Below are 20330 nucleotides of genomic sequence, written 5' to 3'. Positions count from 1 at the left end.
GGTGTGGCCTTGGACTAGCTTGGACTTGAATTCGTGAACCTTGGGTCTATTGGCATCACTTTCTTAGTTCAGACAGCATAGGGTTCCTGTGGGTGCCAGCCAGGTACTGCCAGTGGGCTGTTAAGACTTTAGGCACCTGAGGGAGAGGGTTGCAGGTCTAAGGTTGGTGTGGTCAGAACCACTTGGCCACAATCACCTAGGGGGTTGCTTGCTTAGAACGGCTGTTCGTGGGTCACTCTAGTCCTCTTGTTCTAAATCTCTGGGGTGCTCTAGTAATCTGTGGCTAACAGGCTGCTAGAAAATGGTTTTGTCACTGTAAAGTCTGAGGACCTTGCCTTAGGCTGTGGCATTTGGGGAGAGGACAAGGGAAAGGAAAGGTGACTGGGATACACTCAGCTAAGTGGAATGGAACACACATGGGGAAGACTTCTGAAAGTAGACAACAGCACAGATAAACAAGACAAAGGGAGAACCCTGAATAGAGCACGGTAGGAACCCCGAGGGGGGAAACGGACTCTAACCTGAGAAGAGCAAGAGGCCTCCCCAGGGAGGAAAGAGGGACAAGGCAGAAGTGCTCCCTTCAAGCCCTGAGTGAGGTGGGCTAAGTGACCAGCCTCCCCTTCATCACGTAAGGTTTCAGGTTGGAGGTTTTACATCTGTGGAGTCAGACAAGGTTTGGTACTTGGAGCTAAAACTGAGTATCCTGGGTAATCTGGACTGCTTAGAAATAACAAGGTAGATAAAGGTAAGAGAATCAGCCCCCCAGCACCAAGAGATGGCCACAGCTTCTCAGACTTAAGGCTCTGGGAAGAACAGTCATTTACCATTAGATTTATATACCTGATTTAAGAACCTGAGTTCTGGGTGGGTGGGTGGGGGGCACACACAGGAGAAACTTGTAGGAATAGACTCACAGTTTCTTTGGAGGAACAAGACTTTAATCCAGACCACCCAGGATCCCCAAGGAATCAAAATGAACCTTTGTGAAGACAGATGTGTTACCCAAAATGACTAGTGCCTGGGGGGAGCGGGTGGTCTATAGTTAGTAGGAATTCACATACACAAGAAATAATTGGTCTTCTAATGATAGACCCATGGACAAGAGACTTAAATTAATTCATTAAAAACTACTGATGACAGAATAAAGAAATTGAAAACCTGAGACAAGAACAACACAGTATCCAAAAGGACCAGGCAGGCTTGAAAACCAGATAGACCTTTGAGAAAGTGTTCTCCTTGGGATGGGTTTTTCAGTGGATAGATTGAACATCAGGCTGGCACTGTAAGATAGGCTGTGTCTGTTACTAGGGATCAAACGTAGGGCCTTATGCGTGGAAGGCAGGTGCTCTGCCCAGAAGATAGGAACGGGCAGAGCCCACCAGGGAAACCTCTAGGAAGACAACACAGAAAAAGAAAGACACAGCAAAATGTGAGTGCCAGGACCATGAGCCTGTTCCAAATTCTGCTCTATAATGGCCTTGGAGAAGGACATGAAGGAGAGGGATTATTTGAGAAAATTATGACTAAAAACATCCCAAACTTGATAAGAGAGGTGAAGCCACAGATTCAGAAGGCAGAAGGAATGAGAACAGGACAAAAAAACTTGAGCATCACTGTCTTCTGTCTTAACTATTTAATAGTGTGGCTGCTGTAAGACAGAACACAACAGCTTAGACCAGAAAGTGCTTGTGTCTGTCAGGTGTAGATTCCCAGACAGAAGCAATCCAGCCCTGAGCATAAAGGTGATTCATCCTGATGCCCACAGCCCCACTCTTGTCTTTTAAGTGTATGACCCAGAGGTTACATGTGTTCCTTCTGCCCAGATCTCACTGACCATATCTTAGTCATGTATACTCAGCATCAAGGGAGGCTGGGAAATGTCTTTATTCTCAATAGCCATGTGCTCAGCTGAAACTAAGGTGTTTTATTTTCTAGAGAGAATCCATCGCACAACAACCAGTTGTTCCCTTCCCTCCCACTCCCTCCCCTCCCTCTTTCTCATTTTATGGAACTAGAAATGGAGCCCAGGACCTCATGCATGCTAGACAAGCACTCTGCCACCAAGTTACCTCCTCAGTAGTCAGCTGTCTTCGAGTCTAGAATAATGAACGTGATAATGAATAAAACTAGGTTATACATTAACTTTCAGATCACCACAATGAGGAATTGAAATTAAAGGCTACAAACAGGAAAAGTATAGAAAAGGGGCTATAAGCCAGGTATGGTAGTGCATGCCTGTAATCCCAGCACCCACGAGGTAGAAGCACAAGGGTCAGGTCAAGTTCAAATTACATGAGACCTTCTCTCAAAAAACAAACAGAAGAGGAAAGGGTATATAGAAAGGCCAAAATGGTAGAAGTAAATCTAAATATTTTACTCATAGGAGACACACACACACATATATATATACACCCCAAACTACGGTATATTTATATATACACATTATATATGTATATATCAGTATATCTAAGTATATATACATCAAACGGCTATATGCTTATATATACGTATTATATACATTTATTATATATAAGCATATAGTCGTTTGATGTATATATACTTATATATTCATATATAATATGTATATATAAATATACAGTAGTTTGATGTATGAAAACTGGGAGATGTTCTAGTCAGGCGCTAATGTCCACCTGAAACCACTGTACTCAGAAGACTGATGCCTGTTCTAAAGCCACATGAGGGCATCAGCTAGGCTCCGAAACCTTGGCTTCGTCTCTGCTCTTTTATCCAGTGGATAAAAGGTAGTAGTAAGAATGTTGACACTCACTTTTGGCATGCTGGGAATCGAGCCCAGGGCTTTGTACATGGTAAACAGTGCTTTATTCCCTTGAGTGACACCCCCAGCTTTTGGGGGTTTGTTTTTAAACAGTCTCACTGAGCTCAGGCTGACTTTAAACACCTGAGTAGCCAAGGATAACCTTGAACTCCTGATTCTTCTGCCACCACTTCCCAAGTGCTGGCGTTATAGGCAGGTACCACCACAGCTGGCTTGAGCCCCGCCCTTTTCAAAGGGACAGTGGAGACCCAGGGTAAAGTGGTTCTTAGCTCAGGTAACCCTTTGGCATGGCAGTGCTGTGCTTGGGTGTAGGAGATGTCCTGCTGCCATGGGGCTGGTATTTCACAGTGTTGCCACGTGTCGCAAGTTGCTGTGGACATGGGGAGTCGAATACCAGACTGGTGCCAAGTGCTTTTCATCAGGTTGCTACGGCCAAGTTCTAGGGAGCTTATGACTCTTAACTGCAGCTGGTGAAAGCAGATCCTTGACAGCTGCATAAACCTGACACCTCCTTGGCTGGCATGTCACTACAGACCCACACGCTGAGAGGAGAGCTGAGGACATGGTCTTAGGGAACCCTCGAGAGGAAGAGCAGAGCCCAGAGAAAGGGTGGCCTATCCCCAGAGCGGGATCTCACAGCTCCAGGTGTGTGTCCTAAAGGCTGTGTGGAGAAGTCACATCCGCTACTGCTCCAGGGAGAGCGTTCAGGGAAAGGAGAATCAATGTCAGCTTGATTACACCTGCGAGCACTCCAGCCGCGATGGGGAAAATCTGTTTTCATAAAAACAGGAGCATTGAAAATGTCTCTACATTCAAGGCCAGCGTTGGTAATTGATGGGTACAGGAGGAGAAGCATGGGTAGGCATTGTGCTTTTCTTCTTAAACGGCTCTCAGTGTGGTCATGCACCTTTAATCTCAGCACTCAGGAGGCTGAGGCAGGAGGATCGTGAGCTTGAGGACAGCCTGGGCTACGTAGGTAGATGCCCTATCTCACAAACCGAACCAAATGAAAAGTTCTTTTACATTTTGTTTTATATTTCTGTGTATGAGTGTTTTGCCTAACGTGCATGTGTCTGCCTGCAGAAGTCAGGAATGGGAATTGGATCCCCTGGAACTGGAGGTACAGACAGTTGTGAGTTGTGGGTGCTGGGAATTGAACCTGGATACTTTGGAAGAGCAGTCAGTGCTGTTAACCACTGAGCCATCTCCCCAGCCCCCTAGAAAGTATTCTTGATCCTAGAAAAGATGAACAAATGGATAAGGGAAGGACAACCTCAGGAAAAAGATCCTCGGGTCCTTAAACATGACTTGTGGTTCTGGTGTAACATCCCCTGTCCCACACTAACGGGGCTCCTTCCCTTTCCTTTCCATCTTTGCTCAAGGAAATTGGGATTGCAGCTGAGGTAGGCCCATGAAAAGGCACAGGGAATTGCTGACTGCCTGGTAATATCAAGCCAGGATCTAGGCCATGGGAGAGAAGGTTGAATATCAAGAGAAGTCGAATCTTCAGGGAACAGTGAGGTGAGGACTAGAGCTAAGAAAGTAGGGGACGCTGATTCTATCCAGCTACAGAGAGGACATGGGTGAGGTATGTTTCAAATGGATAGGTAGGGATGGATGGAGGGAAAATGTCTGGCATTATCTCAGGAAAGGCACAGGACCCTTGACATGAGAGTAGCCATGAAAATTTGTCCTTTGCATAAGTGGTTTATGCAGCACATTGAGGGGTCACTTGAGGGAAAAAACCTATCCTCCACCTGCTAAGCTCTGAGCTTGTGGAGCTGCAAAGGGGTGCCCTGTAGGCCACGACCTGTTCCAAAGGCTGCAGTTTAGATCTGGTCCCTGATGAGCCCCTGAATAAGATTCCAGAATTAGCCAAGTATCGTGGTGCATGCCTTTAACCCCAGCACTCAGGTGGCAAAGGCAGCCAGATCTGTGTGTAAGGTGGAGATCCACTTGGTCTACAGAGAGTTCCAGGGCAGCCAGGGTTATGTAGAGAGACCCTGTTTCAAAAAAAAAAAAAGACCTAAACACTATGCCTCTCCTGGCAGGGAGCTAGACTCTCCCTAACCCCTGTCTTTTATGGTTCTGGGACTGTGTGCATCCAGAGCCTTGCACATGCTAGGCAAGTGGACCACGGTACTACATCTTCAGCCAACAAAGTAGGCAGGTTCTTTTAATTAATTGTTTAAATGTGCATGCATGGTGTGTTTGCACACATGTCCTGGCACATGTGGAGGTCAAAGGTCAACTCTGGAGCTAACTCTCTCCATTGACCTTTATGGGTTTTCAGATTTAACTTAGGCCACCAGGCATGGCAAGAGTCCTTCATCTGTTAAGTCATCTGGCTGGCCTTGTATATGTTGTCTGTTTGTCTGTCTCTGTCTCTCTTTACTTCTTTTTGGACATGGGCTTATGTGGCCCAAGCTGTCAGGAATTTTCTCTGTGCTCATCTTGTGTTTCTTAATCTTTCTGTCTCCATCTCTTGGGGCTGTTATTGCAAGTGTACACTGCTACACTCTGTGCTAGATAGAAGTTTAAAACTTCATTTTATTAGTGTGTGTCTAGGTATATGTATGACAGTCAGAGGACAACTTTCAGGAATTGGTTCTTACCCTCCTCTTGATGCCACCACTAGTTGGCTCATTCCCTGCCAGTTCTGTCTCTGCCTCCTGTCATACCCCATCTCATGGTAGAAGTGCCGAGATTACATATGCAAGCCACTACGTCTGTTCCAGAGATGGAATTGCTTACACAGCAAATGCTTTTACCTACTTAGCTAGAATTATTTTAAGTATAGGGGTTACTGGATAATCATGACCCCAGATTTTATTTAATCCCCAGCTCATACACAAGCATACAAATACTCAGGTATCTTTTTTTCTGTTTCTTTACCCCTCTCCCCCCAGGATCTTACTATATAGCTCTAGCTGGTCTTAGCTGGTCAGACTGTCCGTGAACTCACAGAAATTCACTTGTCTCTGCCTCCCAAGTGCTGGGACTAAAGGCCACTGCCACCATGCCTGGCCTTTTTCTATATATTTTTTTTAATTAATGAAATCAATCAAGAGGAGACTCATGAGCGCCATTTTCCTCCAGCTGGTAGATACTTGGGGTGGAAGGAGCGCTGTCTTGCCAGTGGCAAAAGGTAGGCCTGTATAGGAGTGTGCTCCCTGCTGGGTACGTGGGCAGACAGCACTGTGACCCTACCCATCACCCAGTGTAGAGAGGAAAGAGGCACAGAGACTAAGGCAGGTTTGGGGCAGTGGTGTTCAGGGAGAATGACAGTGACATCCTATACAAGGGACTATTGTCCCACAGTGATGAAGACAGCAGTGACCCTCCATCTGCTTGGTAAACTTGGGACCAGAGAGCTGAGAATTGCCATGACAATCTTTACCCTGATATCCGGGTGAAGTGTGGCCTTGTGGTGTCTGTGTACTTGAGTACCCTGATGCCACTTTCATCGTCAGGGCTTGGTACTAATACCGCCCCTCCGTCTCTGACTTCACAGATGCAGGAACTGGAGCAGAGGCTGCTGGAGGCTGAACAGAGAGCAGAGGATGCAGAGACTCAGGTAACTGGGCGTGGTGGGCGGTGGGAGAGCACTAGGGACAATGGTCTTCCCACGGAGCTTTCTGTGCTAATGAGGGATCTTTGGGTAGGCTTGGTGTTGTGAGTGGGTGTATTAGTCCAACCTGGCCGTGCTGCAGGAACAAATTGAATCTGTAGTCTGTGTTTTATCGTATTTAGTCCTCATACCTGGTACACTTCCATTAGGATTAACCACAGAGTCAGCTTCCACTGTGATTCGGGAATCCAGGCCCAAAGAGGTTCCACTGTCTAGCTGGTTACACAGGCACACACAACCTATGGGCTCCACATGCATCCCAGCACAACAGATTTGTAGGTGACACTGTCATGTTACAATGTTTGGACACCCCCGCCTGGAACATACAGCCTTGTTGATTTTCACTGGAGAGAATTTGCTGGTTACCCATGTACCAGATTTCAAATACTTGAGAACCAGTACAGCTAGTTCAAGTCATTCAGGGCTACATAGAAAAGCCTTGTCTCAAAACAACAAAATTGTCAACTCTTTAGCCCAGAAATGATGTATTGTTTCTACTACAGCCCTTTGGTCAGATGAATGGCATGGTCCTGTCTAATTCTAAGAGGGTTAGGAAACGTAGGGAGACACGTGGATGTCCTGGGAGTAGCATCTTTGCCCCCGTGAGTGGGAGCAGATGTCCTCCCGAATCCAACTGCTCAGCTCCTTCCTAACATCAACCCTCTGCCCCATCCCACAAAGACAAGGCCTAGGATGTAGCTGGTCTTTTCAGAGCAGCCAAAATGAGTTTCTCTGTTGTCAATTCCTTCTTTTGCTCAGATAAAAGCATCAATGGTCGCATCATTAATTGGTCTAGATTGTCCTGGGTAAGGGCCTAAGAGGCATATTCTGAAGCCTCAAGGGGTTAGCCCACTCCATTGCACACACTACATGGTGATCTGAGACCTTAGGAAGACTTGTTGATACTTTTCAGGTGAGTGTGATGGAAGAGAAGATCAAGCTGTCCAGTCTGAAGAATGTGGACTCCACGGGTAGCTTGCACCAAAAGTACCAAGAACTGCTGAAGGCCTTGCAGAGCAAAGATGAGCTCATCAGTCAGCTGGAGGCACAGCTGGAGAAGCAGGTAGGAACTAACGTGAGGCGGAGCCTGTTTCCCCTCTCAGTGTCTGGACCAGTTGGACTCAGTGTCTCCAACCCTGTGCATGAGCCCCGAGTGATACGGAACTCACTTTTTCATGAGACTGTTCTCTTACATGGTGATCATTAGTGTCTTCTTCACATCCGTTCATCAGAAGCTCAGGGAAGGTAGAGGAAGCAGACCCTGGAGGCAGGCTGATCTGGAGGAGAACGTCACCTCTGCTTGATACTCTGAGGAAGTTGCCTGACTCACTGACTCTCATTTTACAGCTTCAAACAATAGAGGTTATGAAACCTCCGAGGTTTGGGAGTTAATTACCCCTAGGTATCCGTGTATAATATCAAACGCGTGGTTGGGCCCGGTAAGGAGATCTTTTCCTTCTCTGTGGTGGCCTTGTGCCAGGCCAGCATGTGCTACTTGATACCTGGCTGTAGTGTGACTGGAACAGCATAGGACTGGAAAGGCAGCCTTGGTCTGCTGGTTGGTCAAAGTTTCTCAATGAACCTGAGTAGGCAGAGACTAGGTTGCCTCTGAAAATGGGAGATTTCTCACAACTTCAAGGGAGCCTCACAGACCACTGTCCAGTACTGCAGCAAGTTAGCATTCCTGCTTCTAGGGACTCCAGAACCCCTCTGGCCCTTCTGCTACTTCCTGTGCCCACACTTCCTCCTCTTTATAGTCTTATTACCGCCATCATGTAAGCCCGGGCTGGCTTGGACCTCCTGTCTTCCTGCCTCTACTTTCCAAGTGCTGGGATGATGGACACATGCTACCATGTCTTCCCCATCCTGGTTCCATCATCGTCCCTGGCTTCATCTGCCCAGCTTTCCTCTGGTGACATCTCCATCCCCATCCATCCCCAGCCACAAGCCCAGGGGTAGGGTCGGGAGACGGACATAGCTACATGTGCATTCTCTGTAAAGGTCTCAGCTGACCCAAGCCCCTCCTTCCAGTCATTGTGGGTAATTGTCAGTATTCCCTTGAACATCCCCTTACTGGATGTGCCAACTTGGACACAAGTTGGATGCCTTGTGTCCAAGAAGACAGAATTTTTATCCACTGATTTTAGAGATATTTTTTTCTCTGAGTAGCTCAGAGTTGGAAGAAGTGGTTGGTGGGGCAGAATGACTTAACCTCAGGTTAGAAAAACATTTGTTTACAATTATAACCAATAGGTAAAGAGCAGATGGGAAAGAATGTTGTTCGGCTACATTTTCATCCCTGGGTCTCAGTTTCCATGACCTCCCTGAGAGGATGTCAGGTATCCACTGGCTTTTTGTACAGGGCCAAGGAATTTAATTGGTTTTTGTTTTGCAGGCCATATAGTCCGTGTTACAACTGCCCAGTTCTGTTGTCACAGAGTGAAATCAATATTGGTGATCTGTAAATGAGTGGATATGGCTGTGTTCTAATAAAGCTTTATTTATAAAAATATGTGGGAGACAAACGGGGGGGGGAGGGGGACTGAGTTTGGCCTCAGGGCAATTGTTTACCAGCTTTGAACTAAGTGACCTTTAAGGTCTCTTAAGGTCTGACAAACTAACCTGAAGTTCCCACATTCCCAGGTCCTTTCCACAGACCTCTGCTTTGCAGTCTGTCTGTCGTCTGAGAACTGTCAGGCAGTTTTTCCTAGAAGTATAACAGGAGGAACCACTCAGGGGTCACCACGTGCTCCATGCTTTTTAGGTTTGGAAGTAGTTCTCATCTTAGCCGGCTGATAACTGCAGTAAGCACTGAACTCTGTACTCTTATTTCACCCTCAGAATGGCCCAGCAGGAGGGAGATAGCTTATCTCTCCTTTAGAGGGGCAGATTCGAGGCCAGAGAGATTAGGTTTAGTGCCTAATACTTTACAGCAAGAGAATTTCTTGTAGGATCGGAACTCACATTTCATTTTATTCTCGAGTTCTTTTAAGCCTTCCCCCCAGTACTGATGCTCAAACTTACACTCTTATGCATGGTAAGTGACTGTTCTACCACGGAGCTATATTCTCAGTTTTCACTGCCTATAGATGCAAACCTTTTCTTTTGTGAGACGGAAGTTTACTATATGGCGATGGCTGTCCTAGAACTAGACCAGGCTAGCCTCAAACTTAGAGATCCATCTGCCTCTGCTCCTTAGTGCTGGAATTAAAGGCTAGATGAATAACTTTTCAATTGTTGATTATTTTGAGAAATACTACTTCTGTGCTCATTTAGCATTTTTTTTTTAATTGTAAGCATAGTGTATGTTCTGGTAAAGAACAAACCATCCGGAAGGGTCTAGAATGGGAAGCAGCATTTCCCGTCCTCCCCAGGCTTCATTTCTGCCTCTCACTGATCTCTGTGTAAAGCTCAGGGACTCTCATTCTGTGGTTGTGCCGTGTCTACTTAAGTCACTCTTGTTTGTGGGCACCCAGCCTGGTTCAAGTTTGGGGTTCCTATGTTGCGTTGTTTCCTCAAATAGCATTGCAGTGAGCACTTCCTTTGCAGTGGCTCTGCTAGACCAAGGGTATGTATGCTTGAAACACTGGTAGACGTTGTCTGATTGTCTCCACAGTGGCCTTTTTCGTGAGTGTGAGAATCACTCCCAGTATTCTTAATGCTCGGGGGTTCTATCAAGCCAGCTCGATAGAGGGAAATGATGTCCTATATATCTGTATACTTGTGGTCGGGCTTCACAGCCTCTCGTGGGTCCCTTTTCTGTTGACTTCCCGTTTGTATCCTTTGCATGTTTATTGGGTTGTTCGTGGTAACTAGCCATCTGTATGTGTGTTGTTTTTGTGACAGATCTTTCTCCAGTAGGTCTTTTGTTTTGTTTTGAAAATGGGTCTCCCTATTTGCCCAGGCTGGTCTTGAACCTGTGCTCGACTGCTGCCCACCTAAGCCCGTACGTAGCTGAGTGTGCAGGTATACACCTCCGTGGCTAGCCCTCCGCTGGTAGTTCAGTTGGTTTAGCCATTTTCTCTTGTCACACAGTAATTTATAGAGATGGTATATGGATTTATTATTTAGTTTTTTCCTCAGTGGGTTTTTAGGATTTGTATAATATGTAGGAAAAAGCCCTTCCCACTTTAAGTTTTATTTTAGCAAAATTTTGTTGTTTCGTCCATCTGATCTCGGGATCCACCTGCCTCAGCCCCCCAAGTGCTGAGATCGTGAGTGTGCAGTATCATGCCCAAGAATCTTAAAAGCCATAAAAAAAGTTAATTTTCTCTGCTGCATCACCCCATCCAGTCTGGGTTCCTTCTCTTGGCCCTCCTCCCTTTCTGACTGCTGTAATTAACCAAAGGCTTTCTCCTCACAGAAACAGACAAGAGCTGAAGAAGCCAAAATTGTTCAAGAAAAAGCCGCAAAGATCAAGGAATGGGTGACAGTAAAGTTAGCAGAGGTGAGTGGAAGGTCAGCCTGAGGTCCTGTCCAGGGCCCCGCTCTGCCAGACTGCTGTCTTGCTTACCCACAATTCTGCATGGTGGGAGTTCAGACAGAGCCAGCTTCACTTTCCCTTCTCATCCCTTCCTTTCCCTTGTCTTGGTCAGGTCTCCCGAAGCCTCCTCTAGCCCAGTACTGGGTTTGCGGTTGGGAAGATGGGATTAGTATTGGGAAGTTTCTGAGAATCCTCTCGGCTGCTTTTTAGTGAGCGCATCACAATGCCATTTGTTCTTTTTCATTTCCTATTTAAAATATTGTAAGCTATGGGCTGAGAAATGGCCCCGTAGGTAACAGCATGTATGCAAAGGGACTGAGTTCGGGTCCCAGAACCTAAATTGGGCAACTCACAGCTGCTCGTCCCTCCAGCTCTGGGGGCTCCAACTCCCTGACCTCTGCAAGCACCCACAGACACACACATGCTCAGAGCAACAACTAAAAATAAATCTTTTTAAAAGGATTGTGGTCAGGCTCGATGTGGTGGCACACACCCTTAATCCCAGCATTAGAGAGTCAGAGCTCTGTGTGTTCGGGGCCAATCTGTCTCCCCTCCCCAAATTGCAGTGAAGTATACATAAACATTGCCATTTTACTGTTTATAAAGTACCCAGATGCCGATACGAAGCACATAAAGTATAGCATATTGTGTGTCCATCACCACCACCTGTTCCAAAGCTGCCTCTCACCCCAGACAGAAACTTTGTTCACGCCAAGCACCTCTGGTTCTCTCCTCCCTCAGCTCCTCTTCCTCTCTATCCGTGCATTCTGTAGTTCATCACTGGCTACAGCTGCATTTAGGAAGCCGGGACTAGACACTGTAGCGTTATTAGCCAACAGTTGGTTCTTTCTAAACAGACAGAGGGACCCATTGGACTGTGAGTTCTTGGGAACAGAACTCAGAATAAATTAGGCCCCAACCCTTATCTGGCCCATGCTTGAAAAGTGTTCAGTAAAATTGTGCTATGCTTAATTAATTTTTTTAAAAAGATTTATTTATTTATTTATTTATTTATTTATTCATTCATTCATTCATTTATTATGTAGTGTTCTGTCTGCATGTACACCTGGATGCCAGAAGAGGACACCAGATCTCACTATAGATGGTTGTGAGCCACCATGTGGTTGCTAGGAATTGAACTCAGGACTTCCAGAAGAACAGCCAGTGCTTTTAACCTCTGAGCCATCTCTCCAGCCCCAGGCTTATTTAATTTAATAGAAAATACAGCCACCCCGAGGACAGAATTCACAGATAGCACAGCGAGAGGGACAAAGTGACATAGAGAAGCACACACCATGTAACCAGCCACTCAGCTAGAGGGGGTGTGGGTCCCCCTAAACTGCTGTGTAGGAACGCAGACTGAGGTGGTAAAATGCAGAAAGCAGAAGTTGGGTAAGCTAAGAAGAACTGTCATCTTTTGTGGGGAGGGGGAACAGAGTGACTGAAGGGACAAATCGGGAAGTGTCAGGTGCCGCCGACAGACTGCTGACTCGGCTTGCAAGGCGGTCATATGAGTAGCAGCTTTAGAATCGTTCAGTTTCCTGTGTATGTGCTATACTTCACAATTAAAAAAAAAAAAAAATTCCAGGACAGCACGGGCTACGTACTCAGACTCATGCCTCAAAAAAAAAAAAAAAAAAGAAAGAAAAAGAAAAGAAAAAGATTAACTGCAATGTATCCAAGTCATTGTACACACACACACACACACACACACACACACACACACACACACACAGGAGAGAGAGAGAGAGAATAAAATCTAACCGGAAAAGAAAATGCAGGGGTTCCCAAATGGTACCATGTGCTACTTTAAAGATTTGGACTTTTAGACTTGTTTTGTATTATATATATGAACGAGCAGGGGTTGGGCATCCTAAATCTGTTTCCTTACTGCTAGGTATCAAACCCAGGGCTGTGGCAGGCTAGGGATCAGTCTACCACTGAATGACAAGTGACACGGTCCCCTAAACTGTCATTTTCTTTTTGCCCAGCTTGAAAAAGAGAATGAACACCTGAAGGCCCATAACCAGCAGCTAGTGGAGCAGGTGGAAGCCCTTCAGGATGCTCTTGAGGGTAGGTAGAGCCAGTGTCTGTAGGCATGGCACGTTGTGGGAAGAATGGAAGACATCCTCAATAGGTGTGTCTGGTTTCGCCTCGTCCACAGATCTTCGGATGACACCTTCAGAGAAGCTGCTAGTAGTCCCTGAGGGAACCTCAGAGGGGAATCCTGTCCCTTCAGAACCCAGAGCCCAGCCTGTGGAGCAGGACAGTAATCCCCATACTCAAACTTCGAAGGTGGTTGTGCCTGCACCCGCTCTGAGTACCCTACAGAACAAGGACTCGGCGTCGGAAGCCAAAAGTCTTGAGGATTCGAACTTCAGCATGGTCTACTCTGGGAAGATAGCAGAGGCCAAGACCCTTAAATCTCATCTCCAAAGAGAGGGCTCGCCCAGCCAGCTGTTCATGAAGCCTGGCAGCCCCAGACATGGGTCAGTTTCTTACAGGGATGATCTGCTCATTGCTCAGGGAGGGACATTCCCTGGGACTAAGATCTCTACCTGGGAAGGTGGCCCTGGTAGTAGCTTGACCCTGCCAAAGGTGCGGGCTCCCAGCAATTCCCGGGACAGCTTCCAAGTGACCAAAAGACACCACAGTCAACCCCAGGTGGGTCCTGGGCATTGTAACCACGTGGTAAGCATTAAGATTGGGACTCTCTCAGCCCTCCCCTCATCTGGCTTCTCCAAGTCTGAAGTCAGAGCTAAAGCCCGGGAAGAAGCAGAGAAGATGGAAATGGAGGAAGCACCTCCATCGGGGAAACAGGAAGAAAGAGAGAGCCCAAAGCCCCCCAGAGCTGAACTGGAGGAAGGGGAACTGGAGAACAAGCCACCTACACCCCCCCTGCACCGGTTTCCATCTTGGGTAAGTGACTTTATCAGGATTGGGCAGGGGACAGAGCCAGCTACAGGCGTGGTCTTCACTGAGGATATTTAGGGCCCATGAGGTCAGGCTCCTCCTCATGGTCATGTGGGGGCTGGTCCTCAGGCCTGCCTGACCCACGCACCTAGGCAGGGCAGAGACAGAATGTGAAATGACATGTGCCATGTGCCAAGTCGGGTGTTTTGTGATGTCCTCAGCTCACTTTGGTTCTGAGGCACCATGCGTGGAAGTGGAGAGCTCTGCTCTAGATCAGGCCACACCTGGGCACGTAACTAAGCCCGTGGCCCAACATGAGGGTGATGGTGATGAATAGTAGGGGTCTCTCTTTATTCCCACTTAAATCGGGGAGGGGCATTCATGTGCCATGATGCCCACCTGAAGGTCAGAGGACAACTTGTAGGAATCAGTTTTCTTCTTCCACCATGCAAATTCTGGAAATCTGACTCAAGTTGTCGGGCTTGATGGCGAGTGTCTTTACCCACTGAGGCATCCTGCTGATCTTACTAATGGGTTCCTGGGAGGACTGAATATATATTGAGGGGATGGAGGGATGGTTCAGCTCTCCCAGAGGACCCAGGTTTGAGGCCCAGCATGCACATGGTCCCAGTTCACTACTGTCTCTAACTACAGTTTCAGGAGATCAAATGACCTTTTTTGGCCTCCTCAGAACATACCAGATGCACAAGTGATGCACAGACATACATGCAGACAAACCTCCCTACATGCTAAATAATTAGTTAAAATATGTAGTGAACAGTGCGTATATATGATCAGTGGTCTACCATTGTTGCTGTTTTTGTCTCAGCCTTAGCTTCCTTATGGGTGACATTCTATACAGTGACATGATGTCTAGAATGGAGGTGGGGATCCAGATAAAATAAGACTGGACGTACATTAGTACAGAGTGAAGACGGGTGGTGGGGACGAGGTCATTCTTTCTACCTTTCCTCTTCTTTGTCTGACATCTGCGATGGAGTGTTACTGGTTCACAGGCGGGTGGTGAGGATGGCATGATGCCTGGCTCAGAGCCTGGCATTCGGGAATAGCCTCCTCTGTCTGAGGGACTGGAAGTTACCTCTCCCTTTAATAGATAGGAACTGCTATCTACACTTCAGCCACTTCCTCAAGTCCTGTTGGTAGTGAAGGTTCTAGGCTTCCAGTAGAGGTCTGGCCGCCTGAAGCACAGCCTCAGCACTGTAGCCGCACTGCCCCTGGGGACACGGGCACATATGCCAATCTTTTAATCAAGCCCAGTCCTACAGATGTGCAAGGACATCTGCTCCTGGCCGCGGAGAAAATGGGATACTCTCAGGTGGGGTGGAGGCCCCTAACTTCAGCAGCACACTCTCTGCTCCTGGCAGAGGAGAAAAATGGGGTACTCTCAGTGGGGTGGAGGCCCCTAATTTCAGCAGCACACTCCCGGGTCTCCTTTTGAAGTGCTAGTTCAAGGAGGCTCTGCATCCTTAACCGTGACTGCAAGCCAGCCTGTGTGTTGCTACAAGTAGCATGTGGAACCAGATTGGCTCCAGGTGTGGTCCATCATCAGCTGTACTGCAGGATGACAGTGTTAAGACTCAGAGTCGGGTCTGACCTCCCTGTTTCTGCTGGCATCCGGGGACCCCCATTATCAGCAGTACCGTTTGTGGAGAATTCGTCTCCTATTTTCAGTCCCCTTTGTAGCTCGTTCCTGACGGAAAGACAGACAGCCAGTTTACTCAAGCTCCCGAACGAAGCTCAGGTGTCTCTCTCAGGCAGGGCCAGCCGGGCAGTAACTGTCAGGAGCAGGGCCTGGAATCTAGGGAAGGCCGTTCTTGGTGCAAGTACTTGGCGGACCAGTGCTACTTGCCTTCCGTGTTTGTGCTTCTCTTTTTCTCTAAGCCTTTCAACAGCTTCCTGAGGGACACTTGGTGCTCTTTGTCCAACAGAACTGTCTTTTGTTTGACCTTCTTCCCTCAACCTTGAGTTTCGTTTCCTGTCCTTGCTGTAAGTTCATGATCAATATGGGCAGAGGTATCTATGCCCAGTTACTCCCCACACTTGATGTATCTGCCCTGCCTGAGCATGGGCATCCTGCCCCAGTGTCGGCATTCTGCCCTGGCCCTGGCCCTGTCCTGCCTGAGGGTCTCTCTGTTGTCCTCCACCTGTCTTGCCATAGCTCTGGTTACCTCAGCATATCTTCCCCATCACCCCTAGCTGGGCTGCTCTGGGGCCGGTATCCATCCCAGTCCTTCTAGCATGACCCTTTGCTGCTTCTCTGGTCCAGCATGGCTGACTTTCCTGGTCAGCCCCTGTGACTCACCTGTTGCCTGCGAGGCCTTTGTACTCACTGGAGGGCTTTGTACTCTGGAGCAGCCTGGGAAAGGCCTTCCTGGCCGTTGGGAGCAAAACGCTCTTCCCCTTGAATCCGCTTCAGACCCAAGGGCTTGCATTGTTAGTGCCAGAATTTTCTGCAGAAGAACATTCTGTTCTACAGAACATTTAGGGGTCTGGAGCCCTGTGGCCACAGTAGCTTTGTGGTTGGCCTTGGAAGCCTAAGGCATGCACCCTGCTACCGTAGGAAGCTATGCATCCTAGCCTTCAGACAGATGAATTACAAACATCTATATCCTTGTGGCTCTCCTTCCCTCCCTGTCAACACTCAGCCTCTGGGGTGAGACCCAGGGACCCCGGGGTCACTAAAATAGGCAGGAATCCAAGAAATAGAGAGAGTTTACTGACCAGCTCTCTTCAAACCTCCTTTGCCTCAAGGGGAAGGGTAGAGGCCAGAGGGAGTAATATCTGCTGGGCGTGGATTGTGTCCCAGGCATGAAGTGCTTATATTAATTAATTATATTACATTAATTAGCTACTTTATTTGATTCCATTGAGCAGACTCTTCAAAAGCCGGTAATATTCAGAGCTGGGGGAAATGGGGCTAAGAAATGAAGAAACTTGCTTAAAATTCCTCAGCCAGTGACCAGCTTGTCCTGGGTGGCGAACCCAGGTCTGCTCACCCCAAGTCATGATTTCCTTCCACTGTGGGAGGGGCTGGGATGAGCAGTCCTTGACTGTCTGGGACATTTTATTACAGGAGAGCCGGATCTATGCGATGGCCACATCAGGCATGCAGCTGTCATCAGACGCGTCGTCCCGCAGTGACGCTGCCTGCTGTGGTGAGTACAGGGGACCCGAGGGCCTAAAAATGTCCTTGGTGGGTCTGGCTCTCATTCCCTGGGGTACAGCAGGCAGTGAGGGCTATTTGGAACTAGAAGAGGGGTTGTACAGTTCTGTTTACCACCTAGAAAGGGAGGGTCCTCAAGTCCTGCCTTCCATCTTTTAGCGCTGGCCTCCTGCAGGACTGAAATGGGCGGGGAGAGCCCTGAGCCCCTGGCTCTAGAGTCGCTGACCATCCATAGTGTCTGCTATGACAGGCACGCATTTATAGCTCACGCCAGCAAGAGCGGGACATGGTGCAAGCTTCCTGGAGAGCAGACGGTTAAAGGGCAGCACTTGGGTTCTGTTGTGATGGGCCTTTAGCCATAGAGATCATGATCCCCAGGAAGTCAAGGGAACAGAAAGCCAGAAGAAGAGATGGGAAGGCTTTGGCCCCGTTCTCTGCCTCCCCAAGCCTCTGGCTGAGTGCTGCCTCCTGAGTTTATCCCCTCCCTCTTTTCCCACCCCAGCTTCAGGTCCTCCTGCCCTTGCGTTCCCTGGAGCTTTCTCTGGCCTCATCTACAAGAATGTCACTGTGCCTGTCTACACAGCACTGAAGGGGGTAAGAAATTGCCGTGACAAGAAAGACAGTCCCCATCAGGAGAAGCCCCTCGTCCCAGTGCAGTGCCTGCATTGGGGCTGAAGGGTCAGGTGTCTTCACACAGTGACCATGGTCAGGCAGCTCAGCCCACCCTGAGTGTGTGTGTGTGTATGTGTGTAAGAAAACAAGCTTATTAGTCCAAGCTCGGCAGTAACAAGAGCACTGCTCACCATTGTTTTGTCATGATTTATAATCTGTTCTAAGAGGTTCGCATGTAACTGCAGCATATCTTCATCTTTTTGCTACTAGTTTTTGTTTGGTTTGCAGTGCTTGAGTTAGAACCCAGGGCCCCCTCTTGCTAGGCAGCTGCTATACACTGAGCTACACTCCCAGCTCTTGTTATTCATTGTTAAATCATGTTAGTATTACTTGATGCTTTTCTTAGAAGAATAAAAACACAAAAGCAAAAGTAAAAATTTCTCTCACGTTGCTTCCTCCCAGTTCCTATCATTAACGCACTGGTGTGTTCATTCTGTAGGCCGTCTGACGCGACTGCAGGTTTACAGATGTGCACATGTGCTGTACACACGCTCTCCTTTCTCCCATCTCTCTTCCTCTGTCACTCTCGGCCTTTCACACATGCAAGCACACACGCACACTGTCTGGGTTACTCACCTACCCATGTGAGCCTGCCCTTCCATGCCATGTGAGCCTGCCCTTCCATGCCTTCTGTGTGTTATCCCTGGGGCAGACAGCACTATAATTAGCTTGGGTCCCCTCTGCTCACTGGAAGTAGGTTATATCCGTCCCTTTCTGAAGTAAATGTGGCCATAAGCACCACTGTGCATACGTACCCTGTGCACTTTATGTTTCTGGAGGACACAGGTCTAGAGATAGAATTCCTGGGCAGGTTCTATGAATGTTTAGATTCTGATAGGTTCTGCCAAATTACTGTCTAAAAGCGCTTTGTGGGCTGTGGGCTGTGAGCTGTGGGCTGTGAGCTGTGGGCTGTGGGCTGTGGGCTGGAGATGTAGCTGTGTGATCGTGCACTTGCCTCAAAAGAGTGAGGCTCTGTGGTCTATCTTTAGAACTATAAAAAACAAACAACAACAATAACAACAAAAAAGATCTAACAAAAACGGTAATCCATTCAAATGCTTTGTCCCAATAGTTTTTTGTTTGTTGTTGTGTATCCCTAGCTGGCCTGGAAGCCATCATATAAACCAGGCTGGCCTCAAACTCCTCAGAGATCTGCCTGCCTCTGCCTCCTGGGTGCTGGAATTAAAGGCGTGCGCCACCATGCTCAGCACTAGAGCCGTCTCTGGGCTATGCTCCCACCACACTCATACAACACTGAAAGTATCAGTCTTGCGTCCCTATCTCGGCATCCTGTCCGACACTTGACCTGTGGCATGGCTTTCTGGCCCCCTAGTGGAAGAAACAGGAGCTCTCTGGGGAACCACAGAAGTCGGGGTAGGGGAGTTGGGGGACCCACAAAGCAGCATGGAGGTTAGACGGCAGGAGTGAGGTCAGAAAGGGGCTCTACACTGCTTGGGACTTCCGTCTAGTCAGCGGTGCCTCAGCTGGGTGCTGGTCTCATGTTTCCCCAGACAGGCTGCGTGGGCACACCGAGCTAGGTACAGCTGTTGTGTGGCGGGGGCTTGTTTTGGAGCCGGAGCTGTAGCTGGGAGGTGCCTGTCTTGCAGAAAGCCACGCAGATCAGCAGTGTGCCTTTTGTGGATGAGTCCTCTGGGTCTGATGACGACTGTGGCTCTCAAGCGAGTTTCCGGATGTCACTCCCCTGCTCTGAGTACAGGAAGACCAGCGGACTGGGCAGCCCCCGGGCCATCAAGAGAGGTACACAGAAGAGAGGGGACTCTCAGTCTCTTACTGATCAGTCTCTGCCAGGGTTCTACCAGGTTTACCCTCAGCTCCAGACTCAGGAGATCCCAGTGGGTAATGGGAGCCTCACATCTTCTGGCCATACGGGTGTTTGGAAGGGGTGTAGGACCCCAGCCTTGATTTCTTCCTCTGTGGCCAGGAGTCTCCATGTCCTCATTGAGTTCTGAGGGTGACTACGCCATCCCTCCTGATGCCTGCTCCCTGGACAGTGACTACTCAGAGCCTGAACACAAGCTCCAGCGTACGTCATCGTACTCCACTGATGGGGTGAGCAGAGAACATAGCCCTGTGTATGAATGGGGAAGGGGCATTGAGTAGGAGCAGACTTGAGCGGAGGCTGCTTGGGCCTCTGTACCTACACAGCAAGCAGCCAGAGAGAAGGACCCAGAGATGGTAGAGGGAAGGTTGGCCCTAGAAGTGTCACAGAGACAGCTGTGCACAGACCCCATAATGAAGAAAGATGAGTCCACATGCAGGGAGCTCCTTAGACCCATGAGGGTTGCACCTGTCCCCTGTTTAACCTTCACCCCGACCCTCAGATGCTGCCGTGAGCTGACGGTTAAGCTTTAGCAGGCCAGGTGCTACCTCAGTGCCTGGCTTGTGCCTCATATCTCGTTTGCCTCATGCTCCTAATGGGTATTGTTGTGTTTTATGAATGGGAGCCTGTGGCTCAAAGACCTGTCTGCTTTCTCCCACCTGGGATGCCTTGAACGGCCTTCCTCCTCTCAGCTGGTCCTGGTAAAAGAATCTGGCCTTTCCTGTAGAGCCGCGGGGTCTCACGGGGATATCTCATGCAGATACCCTGCATGGCAGATGTTTATATTATGACTCCTAACAGTAGTAAAAT

At 48.3% G+C, this 20330-nt stretch overlaps 1 protein-coding gene across 2 annotated transcripts in view; it reads left to right on the top strand.

Annotated features, from left to right (window-relative positions):
• The window catches only part of Plekhh1 (pleckstrin homology, MyTH4 and FERM domain containing H1), a 47034-nt gene that overhangs the window by 10308 nt on the left and 16396 nt on the right, over positions 1 to 20330 (top strand). For both annotated transcript variants that reach the window (XM_041658156.1, XM_041658157.1), the window contains exons 3-11: positions 6312 to 6374; positions 7342 to 7491; positions 10792 to 10875; positions 12903 to 12984; positions 13076 to 13830; positions 16919 to 17000; positions 17511 to 17602; positions 19288 to 19438; positions 19623 to 19750. In XM_041658156.1, coding sequence (XP_041514090.1) covers positions 6312 to 6374; positions 7342 to 7491; positions 10792 to 10875; positions 12903 to 12984; positions 13076 to 13830; positions 16919 to 17000; positions 17511 to 17602; positions 19288 to 19438; positions 19623 to 19750 — 1587 coding nt within the window. The remainder of the gene's footprint in view (positions 1 to 6311; positions 6375 to 7341; positions 7492 to 10791; positions 10876 to 12902; positions 12985 to 13075; positions 13831 to 16918; positions 17001 to 17510; positions 17603 to 19287; positions 19439 to 19622; positions 19751 to 20330) is intronic.

The sequence above is a fragment of the Microtus oregoni genome, unplaced genomic scaffold (assembly GCF_018167655.1).
Source record: "Microtus oregoni isolate MIOR12 unplaced genomic scaffold, Mior012 000009F_ref0000495, whole genome shotgun sequence".
NCBI classification, from domain to species: Eukaryota; Metazoa; Chordata; class Mammalia; order Rodentia; family Cricetidae; genus Microtus; species Microtus oregoni.
This window is presented reverse-complemented; position numbering and strand designations above follow the sequence as displayed.